Source organism: Thunnus albacares, chromosome 16 (genome assembly GCF_914725855.1).
Source record: "Thunnus albacares chromosome 16, fThuAlb1.1, whole genome shotgun sequence".
NCBI lineage: Eukaryota > Metazoa > Chordata > Actinopteri > Scombriformes > Scombridae > Thunnus > Thunnus albacares.
The window spans coordinates 3316749-3334248 of record NC_058121.1 but is presented as its reverse complement, the minus strand read 5'-3'; the positions used below and the strand labels follow the sequence as shown (position 1 = coordinate 3334248).

Below are 17500 nucleotides of genomic sequence, written 5' to 3'. Positions count from 1 at the left end.
CTACATGAGTCACATGTTTTACCCACAAGACTCATGTTTTAATGTTGTTGTTCATCCTTTGTGATGTGAAAATGTTACAGAAATAAAAAGCTTGTGTCTTGGTATTAGTTCTGTCATAAAAATCCAAAGCTGCCAGTTCTGCCAGCCATAGAGTCAATCACAGAAACAATGGCAGAGACACTGGTATGTGTCTGTTTAAACAGTTCAGCCAATTTCACTGCATTTAACACTGCAGCTGAGCGTGTCAGAGCTCGAAGCAGGAAACACAGTCATGCTGCTGTCCTCCGCTTCCATCATCTCACACTGATTTGAAAGAGCAGTAGCCAATGGGGAAACTCCAACACTCGGCCGGCAGACCAATGGTGTAACTTCATCACTCACTCAGGCACTGTTTTATGTAAAATCTTAATCTGAAAAGCTGCCAAATAAAATATAGTGGAGTAAAGTAGTAAAGAGTATAATATTTTCCTCTGAATTGTAGTGGAGTAGAAGTATGAGGTAATAGAAAATGGAAATACTGTAGAAGTACCTTAAAATTGTACTTAAATACAGTAAATGCAGTTAGGTACTGTGTAATACTAAATTTTGAGATAATGAGTCAGAAAATGTTATTTTAAAGTCGTGATTAGGAAAAAAAAAAACAACCACTATAAGAGTGTACTCAGTAGAGTGCAGATCTCTGCTAGGTGTGTACAGTCAAGATGGCAGTGAAAATAAAAAAAACAGGGATTTATTCATCTCGTATCATGCCTAACTTTAGTGGATCGTAAAATATTGGGTATGGAATTAATCTGCAGATGCTCCAGTTGAAGATGAGACCAAACTTTTCTATGAATGTCAGTTTTTGAGACATGACAAAGGCCAAAATGTGGCCTGCAACAGACTAGGTAAGCTTTGTTTTTAGCGTAGTCAATTGATGGAAATGCCTTTTGTTATGTTGTAACGCTTATTAAAAAATAGCAAGGACTGCCAAGCTTTACGATAGTATCATAAGGAATTTTATCAATATTTATTTGAATTCACAACTAGGGATATGCAGAGTATTTTTTATTTGTATCTGTATTTGTTGAAACAGCAAAATTATTTGTATTTGTATTCGAATAAAGTCAAAAGAGGCTTAAAAATCCTGTTTTGTTTTTATTACGCTTTCATTTTAGAAAAGTAAAGTGTTACAATAAGTGTTTATGAATAAACTACCTTACAAAGGAGGTCACCATACCGGGTCTCGAACTGGAGTCTCCCAGATCCTAGACAACTGCGCTGACTACTGAGCTAAAACTTTGCTTGTTGCCTCATTGCAGACAGATCTCTACTTATTTATACACCCATAACACAGAAACAGCACAGCATGTAACGTGTAGGGAAGAACTTCAAAGGCGATTCTTGCTTTGCACTTTTCATTTACTGCCTATTTTTTACAACTTAACTTTGTGGAAAGCAGAAGGGGAACAACAGGTCATGGAGAGTCACTTGGGAGCACTTCATGTATGTCAGTAGCTCAGCTTTATCTTTGGGGAACACCCCCAACTCTGGAAGTAATGTCTAAATTAGGAAATGTGCGTCATGTAGCAGGTGGATGTGACTCCCCTTGTTGAGACTTGCTGATAGACGTAACAGCGGAGCAGAGGAGAGAGACTGAGATAGCGATCTTTTTTTTTTCTTCCCGAAAACAAATAATTTTTAAAATATTTGTATGAAACAAATATTCATAAAAAACAACAACATCAACAAAAAACAACCCACTATTTGTGCTATTGATGTATTTGTATTCGGGCACACCCCTATTCACAACACAACTCACTCTCAAGGTACTACACTTAGCAGAGATAAACTTTTCATCAGTTTTTTTCTCTTGGCAGAACCTGGTACAGTTAAATACTACTGTTAGCACACTGATAATTATTAAAAACCAAAGTCATAATCTGATATTTGAAAGTATTTTTCTCTCAAGACAGCATAATGCCATGAATACAATACAGACAATATTCAGTTAGCAATATAACCATCACAAAAAACAAAGCTGCAACATTAATTTAATCAAGAAAATGTACCAACATAACAACATGTGGGTTGTCAGGGTTCTCCTGTGCTTTCTTAAAATTCAAATTAATAAATTAAACAGCTAACATCAATTGACAGTTATCAATACACACAGTGTAGTTGGGTGAGCATTACTATAAGCTCTGTACTAATGTTAAATAATATTTTGACCTTTCATTTGGCCCTGCAGGGTGGATATCAAGCTTTGCCATAATAAATCTACTGAGCCATCTGACAGGTGATACCATTCTCTAACCCTGACCTTATACGCTTTAACTGTCCTTGAATCCTACTCTCACCCAAGCAAAGAGCAGATACCCAGGAGCTTGACCCAGCCTTATACCTACAAATGCTGCCCCTCTGGCTTGACACACAGTTTCATCTGAATTAATGTTAAAACTTACGCTGTGAAAAAGTCCTTTAATGAAATAAACTGCTCTGGTTATAATTCTGACTCACTCTTTTAGTTAGTTATTAAATTGTTTATCTTTTCCATAGAGGTAAAAACATCCATTACAAAAGTATTACAGTAAAATGTGTATCTCTCATGTCAAGTTGATTAATGTGTAATGATGAACTTTATGGTATAAGTGCCAAATGGATGCAATATTCAGCATTACTAGTGAAATTACTCTGATTATCACAGAATATTGTTTTTTATTGTTTTTTGTCAAATTAAATTTATCAACAAAGTCAAAATGATTAGAGATATGTTTTTTAAGTACTTTAAGATTAAATCTAGGGTGGATTACCAACCAGGCAAAGTGGGCAATTGACCCCCAGGGGTCCCCAAAAGCCCCAAGATCACTGTGTGCCAATTTGTTTGTTGCAATATGAGTGTGGATACATTTAAGAAGCATAATATAACTGACATGAGAAAAGCCTTAAGGCGGGTCCTGCTTCATTAAAGGGGTGCCCCAGAGATTTAGTTTTGCACTATGTCCACCGTCTGCTGTTGATGCTGGGCAGCTAGCATACTGTAGGTTTTTAGTGTATTTTAGCTGAAAACAGTGGCCTACTGTGACTGGAAATGAGGTTGATGAGAGCAGCGAGACTTAACCAAAACAATAAAGGTGTGAGCTGTAAAACCAAAACTTTGAGCTGAAAGACACTCAAATGTTCTGCTGAGGGGAACTTCAAAATTGGGTCTTTGGGTTTGTTAAACACCTTTCATATAAATAGACTGACCAACTGTTCATAGAAAAATATTGATTGGTGCAGATATAAAGGCTTCAGCAGTCTGAGTTAGTCATGTCAAGTGGATATCTGCCACATTTACAATCTTTTTTGCATCAAATTCCCTCTTTGTCTTTCCTTGGACAGTGTTTCCCTGTTGAGCTGTTGTGGAAGTAAAATAACAAAAAGAGGGACTTTGGCACTAACAAGACTGTAATATTGAAAGACATCTACTTGATTTGACTCATTTGGATGCTGAAGCTTCATATTAGCTTCAGATAAACTTTTAAATACACTTTTGCACAGAAAGAGGGCTGTGGATTTTGTCCCCCATCACTTACGTTGTAAGTGCATTATGAAGGGATCTTCTATTAGTCAGTATGAGCAGGAGGAACGATTATGGCAAGAAAAAAACAGTTTCAGTGTTCATTTGGGCTCCTTGTTTTAAGACAGACTTGAAAATTTATGAACCCATATGGGAAACAGATTTTGGAATTACACTTACAGATAAAGAATGGGTCGGCATCCTATGCAATTCAAAGTACATGTCACGTGATATGCGCACTAGGTTAATTCAGTTTCCTTCAATATCCTTCTCTCTGTTGAGCAGGGTAGAATGTTACTATTCGAAATGGGAAAGATTTCTTCTCTACATTAACGGCCCATAAAGAGAAAAAGTTATGTCTTAGCTCCCTTTCATGTATGCCTCCTTCCATGCATGTACTCACCTGGTCTTAATTACGACACAGCCTCTTTTCTATTTGTATTTTATTGGTAATTCATTTTTTTTGTTTTCTAGTTAATATCTTAGTCCTCTGTTTTAAGTGTATATGTTATATTGTTATTTTCTCCTTGTTTGATACTTGTGTATATTCCTATGTCTGTTTAAAGTTCAATGAAATGTTAATTGTTTAAAAAAAAAAAAAAAAGGGTGAACCCATCCTTTGAGAGAGGGATGAAGAGGGGGGATGTTGGGGGCCCAGTGGCTCATTATTTATCACTAGGGCCTCATAGCAGTTCCATTCGGCCCTTCAAAATAGAATGCGCTTTCTAAATCCACTCTGCGCCTATACACTGTGCGTTATGGTTTCACACCCGGAAGCACTGCACGCTCCCGCGCTCGCCTCTCTGCCGCCTTCTTCTGGCGCAGGGGAGTTTAACTCCTACCTCCATATGAGTAACTTATTGACACGCTTACCGACCAGTGAAAATCGATTCGGGTTTAAGAAAAACAGGTTCGGAAAATTGTTTTGGCGGTGTCGTTAACCAAGGCAGAGCAGCGCGGCTACAGACTGCAGCGTCCCCGCCGCCAGCCAGTGACATTGACACATCAGTCAGTGAATGTGTGTACGGGACCGGTAGGCTCCGGAGCGCTTCCCCCCCGCAGGTCCCGCAGCTTCAGCTACAATGAGCGAATACTTCAGCCTGTCAGACTGCGATGTTATCGGCTTCGACTTGGACCATACGCTATGCCGGTACCATCTGAAGGAGACCTCCAGGGTGAGTGTGTGCAGCTAGCTCCAATACACAATCATATGGTGGCCGTGACGCTTCGATCCGCAGAACATCTGGATTAAAAATAGCACGGAGCCGTCAATAGGCTCAGCGGTCACTTGTCAATTCTCTGTCGCCTGTATGAGTGAATGCTGGAAACGCATATGAATGTGGTCAGTGGTTAAACGCAGAGATGCGATGCTCCTGATGCTGCAGTCACTCTGCGTGTTACTCATACATGTCTTTAAATCCTCTCTGAGGCCTATTGACAGCGAGCAGCTTATTATGTCACCATGCATTCGCTTTTATTAGGAGCTACATGCATCAGCAGACTCACCTGCCGTGGCTGCATTCTGTGACCCTGAGTGACAAAAGAAGAAGGCTGTTGAACCTCAGCTAATCACTATATCAGAACTAAGGCCTGTCTGATAAGGCCTGGAGTTCAGTGATGCTCTGTGCTGTCCCATGCACGACACATTTATGCCTGCTGTTCTTGTCCATGAATAGGGAACCTCACAGGGCTGCCTAATAATAAAAGTCTCAGTTGACTGATAGGAGCTCTTCGATTATTGAGTGGTCCCACTGAAAAATCTGTTTCTTATGCCAAACAATCTCTCCAAATCTAATGTTATCAAAGGTCAAAGCGTATTGCATAATGAATGTTAAAGTGGTTACTAGAGCTGCAATGATTAGTCAATCGACAGAAAAATAATCGCCGACTATTTTGATAATCCTTTAATTGTTTTGTGTCATTTTTAAGGAGAAAAAACTCATTCTTTTGTTCCAGCTTCTTAAATGTGAATATTTTCTGGTTTCTTTAGTCCTCTTTGACAGTAAACTGAATATCTTTGGGTTGTGGACTGTTAGTCGGAACAAAACAAGACATTTGATGCAGCATGTTTGGCTTTGGGAAACAGTGATTAACATTTTTCACAATTTTCTGACTTATTATAGACCAAACGACTTATTGATTAATCAACTAAATAATTGAGAGATTAATCGATAATGACACCTCTTTATAAGGTGATAATATGTTAATGTTGTGTTTACAGCTTGTTCTGTTAATGCAGCTTTAAAAGGTACTCACCATGTTGTATCGATGTCTTGAAATACAACTATGAACCGTGTTGAGTTGCAGTCTTGGCTTTCTGTCGCCTGCCATCGCTGTTTTCATTTGCATTCTGACTGCGCTGCTAATTCCAGAGTGACATGATTTCATTTTTGTTTTTGCAGCTGATCTATGAGAGCTTTGCCAGGTATCTGGTGGAGCATAAAGGCTATGACAAGGACCTCCTGAATTTAACCCCTGCTACCTGGGATTTCTGGTAAGTCATTACCAGGAGTTCTTCCACTTCAAAGGAGAACTATGACATAAACAGGTGTAATCTGTTTTTCCAGTTTTTTTTAAAGGATGTCATAGTGACTATATTCATCCATTACTCATGGCTAAAAAAAATTCAATCTTATAATCACAGTGTACCAACATCCACTCCATCGCTGTGAAACATGCCTCTCCCTTTGCTCTAATGTGTTACCTTACTCAGAATTTTGCAAAATCAATCAATAAATCACTCTAACAAGTCCCAAAAGTTTTGCATTTTTTCTCCTTCATTAGATAGTGACAGTATAGAGATGCCTGGAAATGATAGAAGAGAGGGATAGGGAATGACTTGCAGCAAATATTCTTGCCCAGATAAGAACCAGGACCATGGTTCTTATGTTCATGTTCGGCACCTTTACCCCTGGGCTACAAGGGCGCCCCATTGAAACCATTTCTGAAATCTGTCTTTTTTATTTAATATTCTGCTAATTTGCAAGCTTTGACATTTAATACTGAGCAAACTGCACGAAACAAACTATACATTTGTAAAACACACTCATAATGCTCCAAATCAAAACACAATACTCCAAATCACAAAAAAGAGCTAGAGGAAATCTTGTTTCAACATAACCAAATTTACAGTATGTATTTATGGGATAAAAACAAGCAAATGCATGCTGTACACTCACAGAGTAAGTGGCGCATTTCCTGAAAGTCTGCTCAAGGCCTGAGGGCCTTGGTGTGGCCTAAACAGGGTTAAATCCTCTGCTACTGTCCAGCTCCCTTCCTCTTCACCCTCTACACTGCAGACTTCATGCACAACTCAGCTAACTGCCACTTGCAAAAGTTCTCTGACAATTCCGCAATAGTCAGCCTCATCACAGACATTGACGACAGGGAACACAGACAACTGACTCCGGGCTTTATTGAGTGTTGCCGGCAGAACTGTCTCTAGATCAATGGAGGGAAAACCAAAGAGCTGGTGGTGGAATTCTGCAGGTGCAAGTGCTCTCCTGCTGTACCAGTGAACATCAAGGGAATGGAGGTGTTGAAATCTTACAAGTACCTGGGTGTTCACCTGAATAATAAACTGGACTGGACAGACAACTCAAATGCACTGTATGAGAAAGGACAGAGCTCCTCTGCTTTTCCAGTGCGAGGGGGGGGGACCCCTGAGGACCTTTTTTGATTCTATGGTGGCATCAGCCATCTTTATGGAGTGGTCTGCTGGAGCAGCAGCATCTCGACTGCTGACAGGACTTAACAGACTCCTTCAGTAACAAGCTGCTTCACCCGCGGTGTGTGAAGGAGAGATACCGCAGGTCCTTCCTCCTGCTCCTGTCAGACTTTACAATCGATACTGTTTCCAGTAGACCACACACCAAAACTGACAAATCACTTGTGCAGTATCAATGTATACTAAACTGTGCAATATCAATATTTCCTATGTGCAATAATGTGAATTCAGCCATTCAGTCTGTCTACTTATGTCTACTTATTATATCTTGCTTTTTTGATAATGCTTCTTGCTAGTGGACTATCCCCTTTGCTGCTGTAACACTGCAAATTACAATACCAATTTTGCTTGATTTATAAGAGATTCTCAGAAAACTAATTATAAGGAACCCTCTACCTGGTGCATTATTAAAATATTAATGTTTACATTAAGAATTGGCCTCAAAGCAGTTACGTTAAAGTGCTTTTTATTTAATATGAACACACTACAACAGTAAACACAATGTAGTGCAACTCAACTCAACTACAGGCTCTGCAGTCAGTGAGTAAAGAGTGATCAGTACTTACTTTAGTGCAGTGTATAAACAACAACTTTAGATTTTAAGTTGAATCAGCAGGCAGCCAGTGTAAATAAGGTGGCTACAAACATACCTGCTGTAATGTAAACATCACTAATACCTCAGGTAAACAAACACTGTCTCACAAAGCTTTTGTGCAACAGGCCCAGCGGTGCGTTCAGTGGAGCAGCTCCCGGCATGTTCAACAAGATCTGGCCACAAGATCTCACACAACGAGATCTTGTGGCCAGATCTCGTTGAACATGGCGGTAGCTGCTCCACTGAAGGCACCACCAAGCCTAAAGGCAGATGTCTGGATTCATTTCAGATTAAAAAGGCATGCATTAAAAGATCGATCTCAGATTTTATGAATCAGTTTCGATTCAGATCGATTCATTCATTCATTCGCCCTAGTCTGTACTGAACACTAGTGATGAAACTGATATTGATCTTGGAATATATTGGGATTGTTCCTTTATGCTACCACTCTACAGTACTGATCAAGTGTATAGTCTGCTAATTTTACATTTTATGACAAAAAAAATTGTTGCAGTGGCTCAGAAAGCAAATGTTGATGTCCAGTGCAATTGCTGATATTGAAGTGTCCATGCTTAAGACGGGGCAGCAGTCACAATATGTGTTCCATTGTTCATTTTGCATTAAAATAACATGCTGACTAAGTTTTGTGTCCAGTTTTAAAGGTCTAGTGGTGGATCTGGAGGAGGGAAACCTTGTGAAGCTGGCTGAAGATGGAACTGTCTTGCGGTAGGCTCTTCTTGCATGAAATTTGTTTAATCTTCTCCCTGAAATATCTCTTCACTTCACTTGTCATAGTTATTATTGTCCTTACAGATTTTAAAGTGGGGTAATAGTTTGTTTTGTTTTTTTTCCTTGCGTAGAGCGACACATGGAACCAATGATCTCAGCACAGAAGAGATCATCAAACATTATGGTCCTAAAAGAGAGTGGAAGCACTTCAACAGCCTCAATACCTCCTTCACTAGATCGGGTATCCTGTTCCTATCCATTTTTGTTATCTAATATCTGTATGTTGTTGACTCTTAAGTAGGCTAATGCAGTGTCCAACGTTTTCACCAGCCCGGGGCATCGGGCCATCAGTTATGTCAGACCCCGGGCTAATGTGCAGTATGTGGGATTTAACTGATTTCCTGCTCCCTTGTTTTGGTCTTTGTAGCAAAATACTATTTCTATGACAACTACTTTGATCTACCTGGGGCTTTTCTCTGTGGAAGAGTTGTGGACATGTTGCATAAGGTAATATTTGATAAGATATGATTTCATATTAGTAGTTGAGAATTCTTTGTGGAAAAACATTTTCAAATGTGTCTTTATTTTTTTTGGAAACAGCGAGGAAATGAGGTGAATTCTGACTTTTGGAAAGACATGGTTGCTGCCATCGACCACAATTATAACACATCTGCATTCAAAGGTATGGATTTTATCCCTCACCAACACACATGTCATTTTATTCCCCTGACTCATGACTTTTAGATAAGGACCCATACTGTCCGGTAGAATATCACACACAATACACAGGACATGTTTCTTTTTCAAACGAGAACTTTATTCTGTGCTTTGGTCAGTGGTACATAACTTAAAACATCCAATGGTACTTTTTTTTTTTTTTTGACAAAATGCAGTTTGAATTTGTCATTCTGTGTTGTTTACTAATCATAGTGCTTGTGAGAATGTGCTGATCTCTAATAATACATAGTACCACCGTTTTGTGTGTCTTTTGTATGTATATTACAGGAAAAATCTTAAACAACAGACATTAATAAAAACAAACACATATAAAAGACGTGCTGTAAATGTTACAGGCAGTTGTAGAGCACCATTTAAGATATCTTCCAATATTATTTCATGTTTCTTAGAATTGTAAAGGCACACACAAGGTGAACTGGGAAAAGGGATCAATAAGAACCATATAATTTAAAATTTTACTCACTATTAATGCCTCTGTCAGTCGAGTAATTTCTTAGCAAATTGAAGACTTTTCCATCATTGCAAAGATTTGAATGAGGCAGTTAAACTTGTAAAATTACAACCAAAATTACAATCTCAATGGAATTTTGTAAACTGACATATTTCTCTGAGTAGTTCAATGTTTTGTAATATTTTGAGGTGTAATTGGATTTGTGAAATCACGTGGAGGCAATCAAGAACCCAGAGAAAGAGCAATGAACGTTGTCTGCTGCAAATATACCATTACTCTCCTCATCAGGTACCTGGACATAGACTCTGTCACCGGCATACAGCATAAGAACAGCACTGCCTGACATCTGATCCAGGAAGCCCTTGTTATACTCATCATAGGTGAAAACAACTGGCTCCTCATTTTTGTAGAGGGCAACCAATGCATTGGCACCATTGACATGCACATGATAGCTGAAATAGTAGAGGCCTGGGACCTGGCAGGTAAACACACCACTATGGGAATCATAATGGTGCTCCCCATTGTACAGAACCTGATCAAACTGAATAGGGGCAGCAGCTGAAGGGTAGGCCCTGGTCAGCACAGCACTGAAGGCAGACATAGGGGCCTTCATCATTTCATGAGACATCACAACCTCGTGGGACTTGATTGGCATGCTCTTGGCATAGACCACCTCCCCTGGTGGGCCGGGAGGACCAGGAGGACCAGCAGGGCCTGGGATACCATCTTGACCTCTGGCTCCTGGGATTCCAGGTGCACCGTGAGGACCAGAAATTCCCTTAGCTGTTAGGCCAGCTGGGCCAGGTGGGCCTGGAAGACCTGGATGGCCCTTGGCTCCAGAGGGACCTGTTTGACCAGGGGGCCCAACTGGTCCCATGGGACCTGGCCTTCCGTTCTCACCACTTTTTCCTGGTGCTCCTGGGGAGCCTGTGTGTCCTTTATGTCCTGGAGCGCCATTTGAACCTGGAATTCCTGGGGCACCAACAGGGCCTTGTAAACCCTTTTGACCCTGGGGACCAGTATGACCTGGCATACCTGCAGGACCTACTGCCCCAGGGATACCGGGTTTCCCAGTGAAACCCTGAGCTCCCTGGTCACCTTTGGTTCCCCTAGGCCCCGGTGCACCAACCATACCAGTGTCGCCTTTGGGTCCATGTGGGCCTGCCTCACCCTGGAATCCTCTTGAACCTTGTGGACCAGCTGGGCCAATAGGACCAGTTGCACCTGGCTGACCGGTAAAACCAGTGGGGCCTGGCTCACCTTTCTGACCAGTGGTTCCAGGAGTACCGGGGGCTCCTCTGCCACCTGGTGATCCAGGTTCTCCTGGTTTACCAACACCTGGCATGCCAGGGGTACCTGGCTGACCAGCTGGACCCTGTGGACCTTTAAGTCCCATAGGTCCAGGCACACCTGGGCTACCATTTTGACCTGGTTTCCCAGTTGCTCCTATGCCTGGAGCTCCAGTGTGACCCTTTGGCCCTGTCATACCCATTGGCCCAGGAGCACCATCTCTTCCTGGCATTCCAGACTTGCCAGGCTCTCCAGGATAGCCAGTAGCACCAGTTTGACCAACTCCAGGTTTGCCAGGCATACCAGATGGGCCAGCTGGTCCAACTGCGCCTGGTGGTCCTTGAACACCAGGAACTCCAATGCCTCTCTCTCCCTTGGTGCCAGGAAGACCAGGAATACCAGGATGTCCCTTCAAACCAGGCTCTCCTCTTGGTCCCATTCCTCCAGGGAGGCCAGCTGGTCCGGGTTTACCAGCAGCAGAAAATCCAGCAGGTCCGGGAGTTCCAGGTGAACCAGGTGCACCTCTGGGACCCATTGCTCCAGTTGCACCAGGTGCGCCTCTGTCACCAGGCATGCCAGGGCCACCTGGTTTGCCAGGGCCACCTGGGATACCAGGTTTACCTGCTTGAGAGTAGCCAGGGGGTCCAGGAGGTCCGGCTGGGCCTTGTGGTCCAGTATGTCCCACACCACTCTTTCCAGGAGGTCCAACTTGGCCCATTGGTCCTGGCTCACCTGGAGGACCAGGAGGACCAGGAGGACCTGCAACAGCTGGGGAAAACATAAATACAGATTCATGTGATTCAGTTATTCAAGTAATATAATGCATATAACCACACATAAAAATGTTGTAATTATAGACCTACTTTCATGTTTATAATTGGATTTAGTGAACTGCCCGTCTGTTGTTCTAAAATGAGCTTAAATAGTAAAGCAGACAGTGTACAATTTTCCACATGATGCTGTAGATGGATGTTGAAAATTTGGTAGAAAATATGCGTGTGTACAACATTTACAAACATAGAAATAATCCTTAGTTCTGCCTAAGGACATGAAAAACAACAAAATCGTGTATGTATCTCTAACAAGAAACGGATGAAATTTGAATAATTTTTTATGTTCTTTTATTCATTTTGCCTTTTCACTGCATTATGTAAGACGCTTTCTTGGTCCTTGAAAAACCCAAGGGTTTGTATTTTACTCTGTAAGACCACAACCTGACTTAAAACACTACTGCATATGATTGTAGGGCCTGTTGTGGGGACAGCACTATTTTTTCCCAAGGATAATCTGCATAGCACTAGTGGTCTGAGGTGATGTTCTCACCAACCTTATGTCTGCTAGCGTGGGACCTAGCAACCCAGATCCTGTGCATTTCAGTTTAATTTACTTGCGCTATACTGCACCCTTTAATTTCCTGCACTGCCCAAGGCAGTAAATGTATAGTTAGTGGTCTGCAAGTTGTCAGCATCACCTTGATGCATTTCCTACCACATAGCCCAGCATAGAGTTTATGGGCAAGGTCAAATGAGTGCATGCACTGTCAAGAGAGTGTATGTGTACTAAACTGGCATATAACATCAGCTTGATATCTAGTATTCGTTACGTAAGGCAACATAATAATAATCCTACTGTATAAAATAAACACATGGGATTGGAGATCGTGTTTTTTCTCTTGAATTGATTGTCAGGAAATGTTTATATAAAATAAAATTATTAAATGTTTCTTTATTTTATTTAATTTCTGAAGGACTGTTTTCAATATTAAGTATACAGTTAATGTTGCTATCTGTTCTACCAGTTAGCTTAAAATTATTTTACATTGCTTAGCTGAAATATGACATAAAGTCACTATGGAAATGATAAAAAATGATATCCCAAGACATATTAAGAATCAAAGTACCATTTATATATTACAACAAAATTAAAGTTAAAGGTAAAAAAAAGTTACAAAATAATATAAATAAATCTACCTGGGTTTTAACATTGAAATTGTAACCATCCTCATAAAAAAAAAAACATACATAAAATAGGATCTTTTGATAAAGTTTCTATCATGCTGCATTGGTTTGTATACCATTATTCTGGAAACGTCATTTCCAAAAGAGAGCCATAACCTGTCAAAGACACAAATCCAATAGTGTTGGCTTTTCTTTTAAAATGGTGTTTTGAGAAGAAAATGCTTTGACAGGGCTGTCATTTTAAAGCCACATAAGGCCGTGTATGAAACCCCACACAGGATATTTGTGCCAGAATGGAACCTTTTGGCAGCCAGAAACACCACAAGCTTGAGGTGATGATGCTGGCTACGGTAGCTGACCCAGGAGCTGAACCATGAGTGACCTGCACTGTACTATTATCCCATCCCCTTAGTCTGAGTCTTTTTTTTTTGCAATTCTTTAGCGGCTTATAGTCTTCTATAGTGGAAAAACTCTCTATTACGTCAGCCTCAGAGAGAAGCTACAGTAAATACACTGTGGTTTGTTTGGTAGGTTTACTGCTTGAACTTGTGAGAGTTTTTTTTTTTTTCATTCTAATTATGTGGGGCAATTTTAACACCACAAAGCAGTTTGTTAGGGTGTGACTGAAACGTGGTAACATCTGTATAGGATATTTTTCAAATTTGAGCACTCATTGTCTTTGGAAAACAGTTCTATTTTTATCTTAAGACACACAGTCAAACTACATCAGACCCTCTTCAAAAACAAAACTAAAGATGAAAATTTGAATCATGAACGCTGCTTTAGTTTTTTTTTTTTTTATGAGATGCGCAAAGTGACAATTTCCTTCTTTAACCTTTATTTGTCCAGAGCATCTATAACCACCTCAGCTCTATAGAGATACACACTCACAGTAGTTCAACCAGTTCAACCACATCCTTCTGCTCTGAGCCAATGAGAGGTTGCACTGGACCTGCTGGGTGTGCAGCTTGATGGCAGTTAATGAAGGAGGGTTGTGCTCTGGCAGGCTCATTTACTCAATGTGTATGAACAGTCTGCCAGGTTGCACAAGAGTACGTCTTATTGGAAGCTCAGAAGAGTGGTGATGATGATGATGATTACAATAGTGAGTGGAATCTACAGTTAATTAAGAAATGTGCCATATTTATTGTGTTCTTTAAATGATAGAAAGGCTGCCATATTTCCAGGGTTCATACGGATGATTGTTTTTATATTTTTCAGATCAGTGGTTAAAGTTATGGCCTTAATTTGATTTGACAGTGAAACTGGCAGTGATGTAAGAGTCCAGCAGGTCACAGTGACTTGTAAAGTCATTTCAGGCAGACTGCATCTTATGACTTTTTTAGTGAAATTACAGGCAGTTGTAGGCTGAAACTTAATTGATAATTTGTGGATTTGTCTGAAACATCTTTGATAATGTTTGTTTGCCTTGCTTTTCAGCATTCCTGATTTCAATTAAAAGGATGTAAACATACATTATGTCCCAAAAATAGTGTCATCTGGTGCTATTTTGCAGTTTCATTTGTCTAAATTTGTTTTAATTATTGAACAAAAAGTGATGGATTGTGGAGCTGATACAATCTGAAAACAGTTTCGCAGTGCAGCCTGTAGTCATTTTAAATGAACAATGGGCTCGGTTGGAGTTTAATTATTGTACTAAAGATAAATAGATGCCGTTTTTGCACTGCGGCATTCTTTCTATTTCTGCTTATTCCTCCCAGTTCAATTTGAACCATCTGTATTTGTGTTAATTGCAGCGTAGCCCCTCAATACCAGACTAGTAAGATTATTATTATATTTGTAAAAATGCACGTTTTCATATGAACAACCCTCTTGAGAAAAGAAGTGTGACTCACCATGACTCTTGACAGGGTAGGCACTCTTGCTCACTTTTGGCACATGGTAGTATCTGTCAGGGGTTGCCTCAGCCAAAGCTAGGAGGACGAGGAGAACGCTTGTTACCCTCAGGTCCATCTTGTGAAGCTAAACCTGCAAAGACAGAATCCATTAGTGAGAAAACATCTGCATGTATAGCATCAACTATTTCTGTTTTCCTCTAATGACAGTCTACAGCCATGTCTGACAGTGGCAAGTGCCTCTCCTACATTAGTTATGTAGTGCAGTGTGGTGATGCATCAGCTAATCTAACAGTCTGAATGAGGAGATTCAGTAGCTGCAAAATAAATGTTAGTCTTTCCTCTCTAAACCAGATAGATCATGCTCATCAGTCATTTTTGCCCTCCTGAAGCGTGCAGCTACTGTGAAAAGTATCCAAAACCACCTCTGACAAAAGATTTTTCTTTTAATTCTCATGTAACTGAACATTTATGGTGTCCAAAGTTCTCACAAGATGAAAAAAGCTACCTGGCTCCCAGAAACTTCAAAATCTCTCTTTCAATCTAAATAAAAACAGTAGGCATGAATTCTGTCCCATTGTAAACCCAGCCACAGCATATGGCTCATTACACTCATAATGCCAGCCACCATCACCACCCTACCACCGACCCTCCCCCCCAGTGAGAGTCAGGCTGGAGACGGGAATCCCCCATGCAATAACCTGAAATCAGGGAAAAGCCACCTTACCGGTAAGGTTTACGCTCCGAAAGAACAGTGGGGGGTCGGGAAGCTGCTGTCCCGGCACGGCGCAGATATATCCTTAGTTGTGAAGTCTGGCTGTCTGAGTGGCAGCTGCTGCTTCCCAGGGCATTGGGCTCAAGGTATTTATACCAAACTGCTCTCCAGCATCGTGGAGGATCTACCTCGCGTGGACGGCCCTCCCTGCTCTGATGTCATCTTTAATGAGGGGTGCCATGTCCTCAGGAGGCCTGTCACTCCAAGATGACGGTCCTCCCTCTCCTCCCTGTGTCTCTCTTCATCTGGTTTTCTCTGTCTGTAAGGAGCAGCATTGAGGGGATTCCTCTGAAATTACCTTTGGGTGCCACTTTTCTTAAAAGTTAGTTTCTTGATTTATCTTGCTTGGTATGATCTGTGGTAGTGGCAGGCAGTCATACAGATCTTTCAAAGTTAACAACCTTTATTCAGTTACACATTTGACACATTAATCACTTTGTTTGCGCTTTTTGACAGATGACTCAGGAGTGTTAAATTGCTTGCTTTAGTGTCCATCTTTAGTCTTTTTAACTGCTCAAACACAGGTTTTTCTAAAAACATCAAGTTATTGACTAAGTGGCTTGTGACAGGGTGTTTTTCTGGAAAAGTAAAGACTGTGTGGGTGGGTTTGACAATATTTTCCTCCTGTCTGAAGACTTTGTACAGGTGAATCTGTGGTAGACAACATGTACCAGACTCCTATTTTTATGTCAGTTTTGGGTAAAAGTGAAATTTCACCCATCTGCTAATGGATGCTGGAAAGTTGTGGAATGTCTTTTTTTATCTATAATTTCTGGGTTTGAAAGACAGCAGTCGGTGTTTACTAGTCTAGACACATCTCTAAATACAGCAGATGAGTTTGATGTGTTCATATTTAAATTTCACATAGTTAAAGCCTATCATGATAATGGCAGGTTTATGTCTGTTTAATCTCTCTGGGATTTTTACAAGCTGGCATGTGGTGTGGTGCAGGGATCCACAGTACACTTTTAAGACACCAGGAGGCAGAAGTGAGGTTTTGTTCTACCTGCTTCATCCTCTGAAGAGCCTCTGGTTGGCTTACAGTTCAGATTCACTGAGCAGACCACAGTTCTGCACTAGTTTGGGTACTACTTTAGGAGAGTGGCTGTAGTTGTGCTGGAGTCGTCCCAGTTGTGAAAGTGTGTATGCATGTGATCTTCTTAACCGTGGTTTAAAAAGTTTACGGTAGGTTTAGGTTTTATTTTACACTGATATAGTAAATAGTGCTATAAGCTAATGTTAACCTACAGAGGACATAAACATTGCTCAGTGGCATTCAGGGATTTTTATGAGCTTTTGTCATTTCTCAAGGAAATAACAGTATTGGGTTACTGTGCTGCAAAATTATGTCTAAACTGATGCTGGATTTTTGAGGCAGATACTAATATTTGTATTTTTTTAAATTTTTTTGTTTATTTTAAAATATCTGGTAACAATACAACGATCAATTTTTTTCATAAACTTTTTTGATAAGGATCCTTTAATCCTTCTTCAATAAGGGATAAGGCTGAAGATATTCTGTTTTCCTTATTGTCAATAAATCCCATGAAAAGACAAGTCCATCTCTTAATACTTCCCTACCCTGTCTGTACACTACAGACAACTATTGAAGCCTGATATATCTTATTCCTCTGAGCTCTGTTGTTGTCCAAAAACTATTAAAAACATACCAATGAGCCACACTGTTCACTGGGTGACATGTTCCTTACCATGAGCACACAAATCAAATCAATCACACATACACCCTCCTGCTGCCAGAAACACTCACTAGAGCACCAAATGTGTATTAATCCACTGCTGAAAATGCACTATTTCCTCGTGTTTGAGAAACGTTTGTTAA

General features: G+C 40.5%; 2 protein-coding genes across 2 annotated transcripts in view; one reads left to right on the top strand and one right to left on the bottom strand.

The window, feature by feature from the left end:
* The first annotated feature begins 4304 nt into the window (after positions 1–4304).
* nt5dc1 (5'-nucleotidase domain containing 1) overlaps positions 4305–17500 on the top strand; it is a 69936-nt gene continuing 56740 nt past the window's right edge. Inside the window, exons 1-6 of the mRNA XM_044377250.1 lie at positions 4305–4716; positions 5944–6035; positions 8518–8589; positions 8724–8833; positions 9020–9099; positions 9193–9274. Coding sequence (XP_044233185.1) covers positions 4624–4716; positions 5944–6035; positions 8518–8589; positions 8724–8833; positions 9020–9099; positions 9193–9274 — 529 coding nt within the window. The 5' untranslated portion in view covers positions 4305–4623. The remainder of the gene's footprint in view (positions 4717–5943; positions 6036–8517; positions 8590–8723; positions 8834–9019; positions 9100–9192; positions 9275–17500) is intronic.
* col10a1b (collagen, type X, alpha 1b) lies at positions 9896–16108 on the bottom strand. Its single transcript, XM_044377237.1, has 3 exons — positions 15613–16108; positions 14886–15018; positions 9896–11839 (listed from the first exon to the last, which is right to left on the bottom strand). Exons 2-3 carry the CDS (start codon positions 15001–15003, stop codon positions 9990–9992), a joined length of 1968 nt encoding a protein of 655 aa, XP_044233172.1. The 5' UTR covers positions 15004–15018; positions 15613–16108; the 3' UTR covers positions 9896–9989.

Bases quoted from the DNA above. Each gene is read 5' to 3' on its own strand.
- col10a1b (XM_044377237.1), bottom strand. From the start codon at position 15,003: ATGGACCTGAGGGTAACAAGCGTTCTCCTCGTCCTCCTAGCTTTGGCT. The intron at 11,840-14,885 runs GTGAGTCACACT...TGTTTTCCCCAG, and splicing joins CTACCCTGTCAAGAGTCATG to CTGTTGCAGGTCCTCCTGGT.